Raw genomic sequence first — 12472 nt, 5'->3', positions numbered from 1 at the left:
GTGTAGACGTGTTAACGATTGGCAGGCCGCAGGCAAATGACACACATTGTCATATTCCAGGTCAGGCCATAATGGTATAGATGAACTCTCTCTTTGAGCCTTACTCGGGTGTAGATGTGTTAACGATTGACAGTAGAGGTGTAAAAGTAACGAAAAAAAGCGTACCCGTATGTATTCGTTACTATAACAATTAGTACTCGTTACTATCGTATCGTTACGTTACTCGTTACTTCTGATACCGCCTAACATGCTATGTTATGTTGCAGCAACGAATCGAGTCGTATTGCGTACGCGTACAGTATGACGTCGCGTAAATAATAATAAATAGAATATAAACAATTAACAATATTTGATAATAAACAGTTTTTGTTAACCAAGAAACAATTAAATCTCATTAGAGCGGCTTTTTAAAGAACAAAAAAATACGTGAAAATAAGCGATAATAAAAAACAAAAACATATATATTTCTAATTTGTAAAAAATACTTTCTTACGTGGTTTCTGTTCCAATCTCAAACTTTGTCTACACACACAATACCTTTAATAAACAGTAAAAAACTTGAACGACGAATTTCCAAATTATACTTTACTTAATAAACAAACATAGTTCTTTGTAACGTAAATTCACCGAATATGCGCGCATGCGTAAAACATACGAAAAATGCGAGTAACGAGATGCAGCCGTGTGTAACGTTTCGTTACCCGTTACTAGATGGTGCACCCGTTACTCAGTACCGAATACATACGGTTTGCTACAGCTCTAATTGACAGGCTGCAGGCAAATGACACACATTGTCATATTCCAGGTCAGGCCATAATGGTATAGATGAACTCACTCTTTGAGCATAAGCTGGGAATCAGAACGTGGGGTAAATTATCAGCCGAAGGCAGATTATGCACGCCGCCAACTTTCTGTTAGGACCATGATAACATGTATGAAGACACATTTTACACCCGTGCTGGAAAGGGGAAGTTGATTGAATGACAGGCGGTAGGTAAATGACACACGCCGCCACATTCCAGATCATGCTGTGGTGATACCAATGACATCGTGCACACTGGAGGGGGTAGGAATTAATAAGAGCCATGCTAAGTGGGAAACCTGAGTAGACTATCCTTTTACTTCGTAGCAACACTGTAAACACTTTATAGATATTAATATAATATAGTTAGCAGATGACATTTGGTTGAAGTTATTAATATTGGTTAAGAATTTGTAACATAACAATTTTAGAATAGCCTTATTGATGGTTGCTTTCAGTAAGTAGATTGATAAACTATTATTAATCAGTCAATTCTGAAATTATTTTGATATTTTACTACACATTTTTAATGGGTAATGTGATGCTTTACTGAATAGCATAGTGGTTTATGGAAAAGTAGTAGGAAAGTTAACTGGCCACTTCATTACAAACTTTCTTAGATTGAATAAAATTGTTTTGGCCATACAGTTTTGGCATATGTACAGATCACTTATTTAATCAATCTATCTCATTCAACTCCTGTCTTAATACACTTTTTTTTAATGATGTCCAAGGTTTACTTAATTTGAAACTTGGTTTTCCAAACTTGGCCTTTCACACGTCTTTGTATTCTCAATGTTTAAAATAACAAAGGTATCAAAATTTGGTTATATTCTGAGCTGATAAAAATGGCATAACCTAATGGGATAATAAATGTAACACATTTATAATGTTGTGTGACTGTTTAATTTATAATAAATTTGATATGTAGCCTAATTAGATGCACTTAAACCAACAGAAACCAATTACAAAACATAATATATGTCCTGATTTACAGTCATTTCCCCAAAGGTATGCAAATACAATTTTCCACTTAAATAACAGCAGAATAACCTAGATTTGAAGTTTTTTTACCATATTGAATTCATTAAATAAAATATGACAAGTATTAATATTTAACTTACTTTTAAACCAAGTGCTTCGCTACGGACTTCTACACGTAGAACACTCGCAGTGCTTATTAGACACGAAGAGCGCAAAGTATAATTTATCATTACTGATCTATGACCGACGATGAACCTTTCTATGTTAGCTATTCAAACATTTGCCCTTATGTATGTATGTAGGTTTACAGGGGTCATTTATTGAAGAGGGACGGCGAGGGATGGCGAGTGACGGAGAGTGACGGCGAGTGACGGCGAAGGGAGGGCGAGGGACGGCGAGGGGCGGCGAGGGACTGCGAGTGACGGCGAAGGGAGGGCGAGGGATGGCGAGAGACTGCGAGTGACGGCGAGGGAGGGCGAGGGACGGCGAGGGACTGCGAGGGGCGGCGAGGGACTGCGAGTGACGGCGAAGGGAGGGCGAGGGAGGGCGAGGGACGGCGAGGGTGGGCGAGTGACGGCGAGGGGCGGCAGCTCACCGCCGCGAGGGCCGGCCACGCTGTACTGGTAGACGTGCAGCGTGAGCACGAGGTGGGCGGCCGGCGAGCTCCTGGCGGCCAGCGCGGCGGCCAGGTAGTGCGCGGCGCGCTCGGCCGAGGGCGCGCGCAGCTCGCTGGGCAGCTGCGAGGCCGGCTGCTCGCGCAGGTACGCCCCTGGCGGCTGCTCGCCCTCCGCTGCGGGTCCAACACTGCATACCTCAACCACTAGACACTCGCGTAGCGGAGACACTGTCGATATTGTGTATGTTAATATATATATAATCTGTTTTTATTGTAACAAAAAGGGCTTTAAAAAAATTAAAAACAATTGGCTGTAAAATTATAAAATCACATAAGAAAAACCTCTAACGTAACCAAATGTCAGAGCGAAAATATACAACACCTTTTAGCTATTTCGTTCTTATTTAAACAATATATCGTGCAATTATAAAACAGGAAAATTCAAAATATATTTAATTTATAAATTACATTTACAAAAAAAAATAGTAGCTTGTGCTCGTGCACGTGCCTTAGAAGTTATATATATACTTATATATAAATAATTGTAATATAAGTAAAATAATAAAAGGACCGGAATATCATAAATACGGTTGGTAAGGCATCAATTCAATCAAATTAAAATATTCATAAAAATACTAAATATTCAATATTATATAAACACTAGTCTAAAATTCATTATTTAATTTAGTAAAATTAATCAAAATTAATTTTAATTAATAATATAAATCAATAAAAGTGTGAATGTTAATTCTAATTTGCAAATTTTTATTATTTATGAAATAATAATTTATCATGCAAATAAACTATACATACGGGAAAATACCTTTCTTACACGAATACACTTTAAAATGTTTATAGACACAATGAAATGGACGAGTAATAAAATCACATATATAATTTTTATTTGTAAGTAGCTTTTTTTTCATCAAGTGGAAATTACATTGCATGGTGCGCGCGCATATATTCCACCGTAACATATTTGATAAATAATTTGTTTAACCTTATAAATATTATTTTTTGCCCAAATATTAATTATATCTCTTTGGTAATGTGTCTAGAAACACTTCAGTGATATTTTTTAGCCACAAGTTTTGCCATACTGTTGTTAGTGTAATCTATGACTCTGTTGTTTTTCATAGCAGCCATCTTGTGAAGAATACTCTCATATTGACTGAGTTGATATTCGCCAAAGAAAGGTAATTATAATATTTCTCCTACATAAAAAATTATCATCTTATAGCTTATACTTTTAGCTAACTGTGTAGGAAGTTTATAATTTGATGCATTTTTATGTTCTGAAATAACATAAATGTTTATGTATCAAATTAGTTACATTGGGCACCAATGGAAAATTTCCAATTTTAGGTTATGTAAATTTTTAAGATCTAAAATAATGAAATGTTCAAGATATGAGGTGTTAGTTTGATTTTGCATCAACTATTGAATAATTTCAATGTATTGGTTGATATTTGAATTTAAAGTGTACTCTATTTTGGCTCAATAACTGAAAACTATTTAGTAAATTCTGATAAGATCTTGAAACAGATGCATATATTTTCATTTGCTTATGTTATTGACATGTTTATTTACAGATGAGTCGTGTGCCAGGGAAGATAAAGAAAGTGGCAGTTCCGCCAGTTCAGAAGACAATAATTTTGACGATAGTGATGATGACAGAGACTGTATTGCTAACCACAGTGAATGTTCTACAGGTCACCAAAACTAATTGTTGTATTTTGACAATTGGTTTTCATCACAGGGCTTACTTGTAACACTCGGAAATCTTGGAATTGGATCTCTCAGTACTGTGAAAAAGAAAGGAAGAGGTTGCATTGAAGAGAAAGAAACAAACATTGATGGTATTGATATCAGAGCAGTAAAATGGTGCGATAATCGTTGTGTAGTAGTTTGCTCAACTTTCAAATCTGCATATCCTGTTAGCAATGTGAAAAGATATGACAGCAAACAGAAGGCTTCAACTGAAGTTTCATGTCCTAGAGCAGTTACCACATACAATAAATTCATGGGAGGTGTGGACCTAATGGATGCTCTAATAGCATATTACCGAATTCAAATCCACTCAAAGAAATTCTACTTACTTTTCTTTTTTCAGTTTATTGAACTTGTGCTTGTCAACTAATGGCTTTTGTACAGACGTAAATGCGACTCCCAAAATCTTTGCAAAAATGACTGCCTGGATCTTCTGTACTTCAGAACTTCTGTTGCTGAACTTCTCTGCAAGCAAGGCATCGATATGAAGAAGCTTGGCAGATCATCATCTTCTCAAGCTGCAGTAGACCACGAGTACATGATGAAGAAGAAGAAAAAATCAGACGCTGTCCTGCCATCATTTGTGTTGAAGAGGGATGGTATCGGTCACTGGCCCAAGGTCCAAGAGTGCAGGCAAAGATGTAAATATGTCTTGTGTAAAGGCTTGACAAGTTTTTATTGTACCAAGTGTAAGGTGCACTTATGCATCGCGAAACATAAAAATTGTTTTGTGGAATTTCATTCCTAAATGGGATTTCATACAAAACTTTTAGATTTGTTTTGTTACAATGAGCCAATGTACACAAATAATTTGCATTGTTTGGATGAATTACTAATAAATGCTACAACAGTGTGTTCCTATTGTACTGTATTATTTATTGTACTGTTAGCATTGTTACAACCATAGTAAATCCTAAAAGTCACACAAAATAAGTTATTCTTTTCTGTGTAATTCGGATTTATGAAAAAAAATTATTTTTTGTATTTATTACAATACTTATCTGGACAATTTTAGGAATTTATCTGCCACTAAATATTTGGTGCGATATTTACCACTTGTTGACCAGTGTATCAAATTTGATACATAATTTAATTTTATATAATAAAGTAAGAATAAACTTTGAAATCATATTTTATGTAAATAATATCACTATTTAACAATAAAACCACTAGTGAAAAATTTTTAACTTAATTTTTTATAATAGTGGTCTTTGAGGGGTTAAAGTTCGCTCTCATTACTTTTTCATAACGCGTCTAAGGACTTGGCTACACTGAATGCGACGAGAAACGACGCGAAAATATTAGGTTTTTTTTCATTTATCGAAATGCATCCTTTAATGGGATGGAAAGGGGGTAATTATTGGTTTATCTCTCTCCTTAACTTTATCCCTCTTGTTACGATCACTTTATCTCATAAGAATTTATTCGCATAAACAGCATTCATAAACTTTTCTGCGTCAATTTTTGAGGGACAAGCGACAAGGCCGTCTCCTGAGCCAACTGAGAAACGGTCGCGCTAATAATTGTCGCTCCGTGTCAAGTCTCTTTCGGTGTGGCCACGCACATACAAAAAAAGGCATCGTTTTACTGCCAAGTGTCTCGTTTCGTCTTGTCTCGTCGCTTCCAGTGTGGCCAAGCCCTATAAAGGCCCGTCTACCACAGTCCGAACATGTGGGCGCTCCATGTCCTTATCCTGATGTGAAGGACGTCACACTGTCGCACAAAAAAAACTGACCTGTCTACAATTGAGATACACGATGTCCGAATCTCCTGACTTCTCAAGAAGTCGATAGAGCGCAGTTAAAAGTTTTTCGATTGTTTTAAATTTGTTTTCATAAATGTTTTTCGAACGGGAACCGGAAACTCAAAATATCTTGATTGTTATGTTGTTCTGTTCTACCAAAGGACACGTCTGTGTGTTGTACGTGAATACGTGTACGTAACAGGTAATATTTTCTATACAAAATATAAAATACGAATTTTTTATTTTAACATCATATATATTCACTGTAACTATTTAACACTAATGTTTTATATATGAAATTGATATATTTTGACTATAGCTGACGATTGAAACCAAACGAGTGTCGTAGCTTCTCTGAGTCAAAAGTTATACTAAGCGGAAATCTCGAAACGCAGCAAAATGACCTCAAAACGGCGGCGCTTCCCCCTCTTCCGCGCGCGATGCGTCACAGTCCTTACTTAGCGTAACGAATTCTTTGGATCCTATTGTTATCCAGTGGTTTAGTTAAATTTGAGATGGAGATGATAGATACACCAAACTGTATAACCCCGATTTTGTTTTCATTGGGTTTTTTTATTGCCTCCCACTATGGAAGCAATTTTAAAGACGTATTCACGTCAAAAAAAACACAGGATTATATGGTTCATTCTTATTTATCGAAGAATTTTTTTAACAGAATGTCAAGAAAAACATACGAACATAATCCCTAACTTTCAAAATCTTTTGTTGACAAAAAATTGTGAAACTCCCCGTTGCAAAAAACTGACGTAATCACCACCCTACTGTGATTCTTCGCTGCCGTGACGTAACACACAATTAATTCATTCCGACCAGCGTGTACGGACCGTGGGCAAGACCACGCATGACGTCAGACACAGTGCAGGACTAATGGAACAAGCGGAGAGCGAGTGCAGGACTGGTGGAACAAGAGGAGAGTGAGTACAGGACTGATGGAACAAGAGGAGAGTGAGTACAGGACTGATGGAACAAGAGGAGAGTGAGTGCAGGACTGATGGAACAAGAGGAGAGTGAGTATAGTACTAATTGAACAAAAGGAGAGTGAGTGCAGGACTGATGGAGCAAGAGGAGAGTGAGTATAGTACTGATGGAACAAGTGGAGAGTGAGTACAGGACTGATGGAACAAGAGGAGAGTGAGTATAGTACTGATTGAACAAAAGGGGAGTGAGTGCAGGACTGATGGAGCAAGAGGAGAGTGAGTATAGTAGTGATGGAACAAGTGGAGAGTGAGTGCAGGACTGATGGAACAAGAGGAGAGTGAGTACAGTACTGATGGAACAAGAGGAGAGTTAGTACAGTACTGATAGAACAAGAGGAGAGTGAGTGCAGGACTGATGGAACAAGAGGAGAGTGAGTATAGTACTGATTGAACAAGAGGAGAGTGAGTGCAGGACTGATGGAGCAAGAGGAGAGTGAGTATAGTACTGATTGAACAAGAGGAGAGTGAGTGCAGGACTGATGGAACAAGTGGAGAGTGAGTACAGTACTGATGGAACAAGAGGAGAGTTAGTACAGTACTGATGGAACAAGAGCAGAGTGAGTGCAGGACTGATGGAACAAGAGGAGAGTGAGTGCAGGACTGATGGAACAAGAGGAGAGTGAGTATAGTACTGATTGAACAAGAGGAGAGTGAGTACAGTACTGATTAACAAGAGGAGAGTTAGTACAGTACTGATGGAACAAGAGGAGAGTGAGTGCAGGACTGATGCAACAAGTGGAGAGTGAGTGCAGGACTGATGGAACAAGAGGAGAGTGAGTGCAGTACTGATGGAACAAGAGGAGAGTTAGTACAGTACTGATGGAACAAGAAAAGAGAGTGAGTGCAGGACTGTTGGAGCAAGAGGAGAGTGAGTATAGTACTGATTGAACAAGAGGAGAGTGAGTGCAGTACTGATGGAATAAGTGGAGAGTGAGTACAGTACTGATGGAACAAGAGGAGAGTTAGTACAGTACTGATGGAACAAGAGGAGAGTGAATGCAGGACTGATGGAACAAGAGGAGAGTGAGTATAGTACTGATTGAACAAGAGGAGAGTGAGTGCAGGACTGATGGAGCAAGAGGAGAGTGAGTATAGTACTGATGGAACAAGTGGATAGTGAGTGCAGGACTGATGGAACAAGTGGAGAGAGAGTACAGGACTGATGGAACAAGAGGAGAGTGAGTGCAGGACTGATGGAACAAGTGGAGAGAGAGTACAGGACTGATGGAACAAGAGGAGAGTGAGTGCAGGACTGATGGAACAAGAGGAGAGTGAGTACAGTACTGATGGAACAAGTGGAGATTGAGTACAGGACTGATGGAACAAGTGGAGATTGAGTACAGGACTGATGGAACAAGTGGAGAGAGAGTACAGGACTGATGGTACAAGAGGAGTGTGAGTACAGTACTGATGGAACAAGAGGAGAGTGAGTACAGGACTGATGGAACAAGTGGAGAGTGAGTGCAGGACTGATGGAACAAGTGGAGAGTGAGTACAGGACTGATGGAACAAGAGGAGAGTGAGTATAGTACTAATTGAACAAGAGGAAAGTGAGTGCAGGACTGATGGAACAAGTGGAGAGTGAGTACAGGACTGATGGAACAAGAGGAGAGTGAGTACAGTACTGATGGAACAAGAGGAGAGTGAGTACAGTACTGATGGAACAAGTGGAGAGTGAGTGCATGACTGATGGAACAAGAGGAGAGTGAGTGCAGGACTGATGGAACAAGAGGAGAGTGAGTATAGTACTGATTGAACAAGAGGAGAGTGAGTGCAGGACTGATGGAACAAGTGGAGAGTGAGTACAGGACTGATGGTACAAGAGGAGAGTGAGTACAGGACTGATGGAACAAGAGGAGAGTGAGTACAGGACTGATGGAACAAGTGGAGAGTGAGTACAGTACTGATGGAACAAGAGGAGAGTGAGTGCAGGACTGATGAAACAAGTGGAGAGTGAGTACAGGACTGATGGAACAAGAGGAAAGTGAGTACAGGACTGATGGAACAAGTGGAGAGTGAGTACAGGACTGATGGAACAAGAGGAGAGTGAGTACAGTACTGATGGAACAAGTGGAGAGTGAGTGCAGGACTGATGGAACAAGAGGAGAGTGAGTGCAGGACTGATGGAACAAGAGGAGAGTGAGAATAGTACTGATTGAACAAGAGGAGAGTGAGTGCAGGACTGATGGAACAAGTGGAGAGTGAGTACAGGACTGATGGTACAAGAGGAGAGTGAGTACAGGACTGATGGAACAAGAGGAGAGTGAGTACAGGACTGATGGAACAGGTGGAGAGTGAGTACAGTACTGATGGAACAAGAGGAGAGTTAGTACAGTACTGATGGAACAAGAGGAGAGTTAGTACAGTACTGATGAAACAAGAGGAGAGTGAGTGCAGGACTGATGGAACAAGAGGAGAGTGAGTATAGTACTGATTGAACAAGAGGAGAGTGAGTGCAGGACTGATGGAGCAAGAGGAGAGTGAGTATAGTACTGATGGTACAAGTGGAGAGTGAGTACAGGACTGATGGAACAAGTGGAGAGAGAGTACAGGACTGATAGAACAAGAGGAGAGTGAGTGCAGGACTGATGGAACAAGAGGAGAGTGAGTACAGTACTGATGGTACCAGAGGAGAGTGAGTACAGGACTGATTGAACAAGAGGAGAGTGAGTGCAGGACTGATAGAACAAGTGGAGAGTGAGTACAGGACTGATGGAACAAGAGGAAAGTGAGTACAGGACTGATGGAACAAGTGGAGAATGAGTACAGTACTGATGGAACAAGTGGATAGTGTGTACAGGACTGATGGAACAAGAGGAGTGTGAGTACAGGACTGATGGAACAAGAGGAGAGTGAGTATAGTACTGATTGAACAAGAGGAGAGTGAGTGCAGGATTGATGGAACAAGAGGAGAGTGAGTACAGGACTGATGGAACAAGAGGAGAGTGAGTACAGTACTGATGGAACAAGTGGAGAGAGAGTACAGGACTGATGGAACAAGAGGAAAGTGAGTACAGTACTGATGGTACAAGAGGAGAGTGAGTACAGGACTGATTGAACAAGAGGAGAGTGAGTGCAGGACTGATGGAACAAGTGGAGAGTGAGTACAGGACTGATGGAACAAGAGGAAAGTGAGTACAGGACTGATGGAACAAGTGGAGAGTGTGTACAGGACTGATGGAACAAGAGGAGAGTGAGTTCAGTACTGATGGAACAAGTGGAGAGTGAGTGCAGGACTGATGGAACAAGAGGAGAGTGAGTGCAGGACTGATGGAACAAGAGGAGAGTGAGTACAGGACTGATGGAACAAGTGGAGTTTGAGTACAGGACTGATTGAACAAGAGGAGAGTAATTGCAGGACTGATGGAACAAGAGGAGAGTGAGTGCAGGACTGATGGAACAAGAGGAGAGTGAGTATAGTACTGATTGAACAAGAGGAGAGTGAGTGCAGGACTGATGGAACAAGTGGAGAGTGAGTACAGGACTGATGGAACAAGAGGAGAGTGAGTCCAGGACTGATGGAACAAGTGGAGAGTGAATACAGTACTGATGGAACAAGTGGAGAGTGAGTGCAGGACTGATGGAACAAGTGGAGAGTGAGTGCAGGACTGATGGAACAAGAGGAGAGTGAGTGCAGGACTGATGGAACAAGAGGAGAGTGAGTATAGTACTGATTGAACAAGAGGAGAGTGAGTGCAGGACTGGTGGAACAAGTGGAGAGTGAGTACAGGACTGATGGTACAAGAGGAGAGTGAGTGCAGGACTGATGGAACAAGAGGAGAGTGAGTACAGGACTGATGGAACAAGTGGAGAGTGAGTACAGGACTGATTGAACAAGAGGAGAGTGATTGCAGGACTGATGGAACAAGTGGAGATTGAGTGCAGGACTGATGGAACAAGAGGAGAGTGAGTGCAGGACTGATGGAACAAGAGGAGAGTGAGTATAGTACTGATTGAACAAGAGGAGAGTGAGTGCAGGACTGATGGAACAGGTGGAGAGTGAGTACAGGACTAATGGAACAAGAGGAGAGTGAGTACAGGACTGATGGAACAAGTGGAGAGTGAGTACAGTACTGATGGAACAAGTGGAGAGTGAGTGCAGGACTGATGGAACAAGAGGAGAGTGAGTGCAGGACTGATGGAACAAGAGGAGAGTGAGTATAGTACTGATTGAACAAGAGGAGAGTGAGTGCAGGACTGTTGGAACAAGTGGAGAGTGAGTACAGGACTGATGGTACAAGAGGAGAGTGAGTACAGGACTGATGGAACAAGAGGAGAGTGAGTACAGGACTGATGGAACAAGTGGAGAGTGAGTACAGGCTGATAGAACAAGCGGATAGCTAGTGCAGGACTGGTGGAACAAGAGGAGAGTGATTGCAGGACTGATGGAACAAGTGGAGAGTGAGTACAGTACTGATGGAACAAGAGGATAGTTAGTACAGTACTGATGGAACAAGAGGGGAGTGAGTGCAGGACTGATGGAACAAGAGGAGAGTGGTGCAGGACTGATGGAACAAGAGGAGAGTGAGTACAGGACTGATGGAACAAGTGGAGAGTGAGTACAGTACTGATGGAACAAGAGGAGAGTGAGTGCAGGACTGATGGAACAAGAGGAGAGTGAGTACAGGACTGATGGAACAAGTGGAGAGTGAATACAGTACTGATGGAACAAGAGGAGAGTGAGTACAGGACTGATGGAACAAGTGGAGAGTGAGTACAGTACTGATGGAACAAGAGGAGAGTTAGTACAGTACTGATGGAACAAGAGGAGAGTGAGTGCAGGACTGATGGAACAAGAGGAGAGTGAGTATAGTACTGATTGAACAAGAGGAGAGTGAGTGTATGACTGATGTAACAAGTGGAGAGAGAGTACAGGACTGATGGAACAAGAGGAGAGTGAGTGCAGGACTGATGGAACAAGTGGAGAGTGAGTACAGGACTGATGGTACAAGAGGAGAGTGAGTACAGGACTGATTGAACAAGAGGAGAGTAAGTACAGGACTGATGGAACAAGTGGAGAGTGAGTACAGGCTGATAGAACAAGCGGAGAGCTATTGCAGGACTGGTGGAACAAGAGGAGAGTGAGTATAGTACTGATTGAACAAGAGGAGAGTGAGTGCAGGACTGATGGAACAAGTGGAGAGTGAGTACAGGACTGATGGAACAAGAGGAGAGTGAGTCCAGGACTGATGGAACAAGTGGAGAGTGAATACAGTACTGATGGAACAAGTGGAGAGTGAGTGCAGGACTGATGGAACAAGAGGAGAGTGAGTGCAGGACTGATGGAACAAGAGGAGAGTGAGTATAGTACTGATTGAACAAGAGGAGAGTGAGTGCAGGACTGGTGGAACAAGTGGAGAGTGAGTACAGGACTGATGGTACAAGAGGAGAGTGAGTACAGGACTGATGGAACAAGAGGAGAGTGAGTACAGGACTGATGGAACAAGTGGAGAGTGAGTACAGGCTGATAGAACAAGCGGAGAGCTAGTGCAGGACTGGTGGAACAAGAGGAGAGTGATTGCAGGACTGATGGAACAAGTGGAGAGTGAGTACAGTAC

General features: G+C 41.3%; 1 protein-coding gene across 1 annotated transcript in view; it reads right to left on the bottom strand.

The window, feature by feature from the left end:
• Window positions 1-12472, bottom strand: part of LOC134538616 (kinesin-like protein CG14535) — a 55211-nt gene that overhangs the window by 13618 nt on the left and 29121 nt on the right. The window contains exon 6 of the mRNA XM_063380047.1: window positions 2382-2576. Within this exon, the coding sequence (XP_063236117.1) occupies window positions 2382-2576 (195 nt within the window). The remainder of the gene's footprint in view (window positions 1-2381; window positions 2577-12472) is intronic.

Source organism: Bacillus rossius, chromosome 13, assembly GCF_032445375.1.
Source record: "Bacillus rossius redtenbacheri isolate Brsri chromosome 13, Brsri_v3, whole genome shotgun sequence".
Taxonomy (NCBI): Eukaryota; Metazoa; Arthropoda; class Insecta; order Phasmatodea; family Bacillidae; genus Bacillus; species Bacillus rossius.
This window is presented reverse-complemented; position numbering and strand designations above follow the sequence as displayed.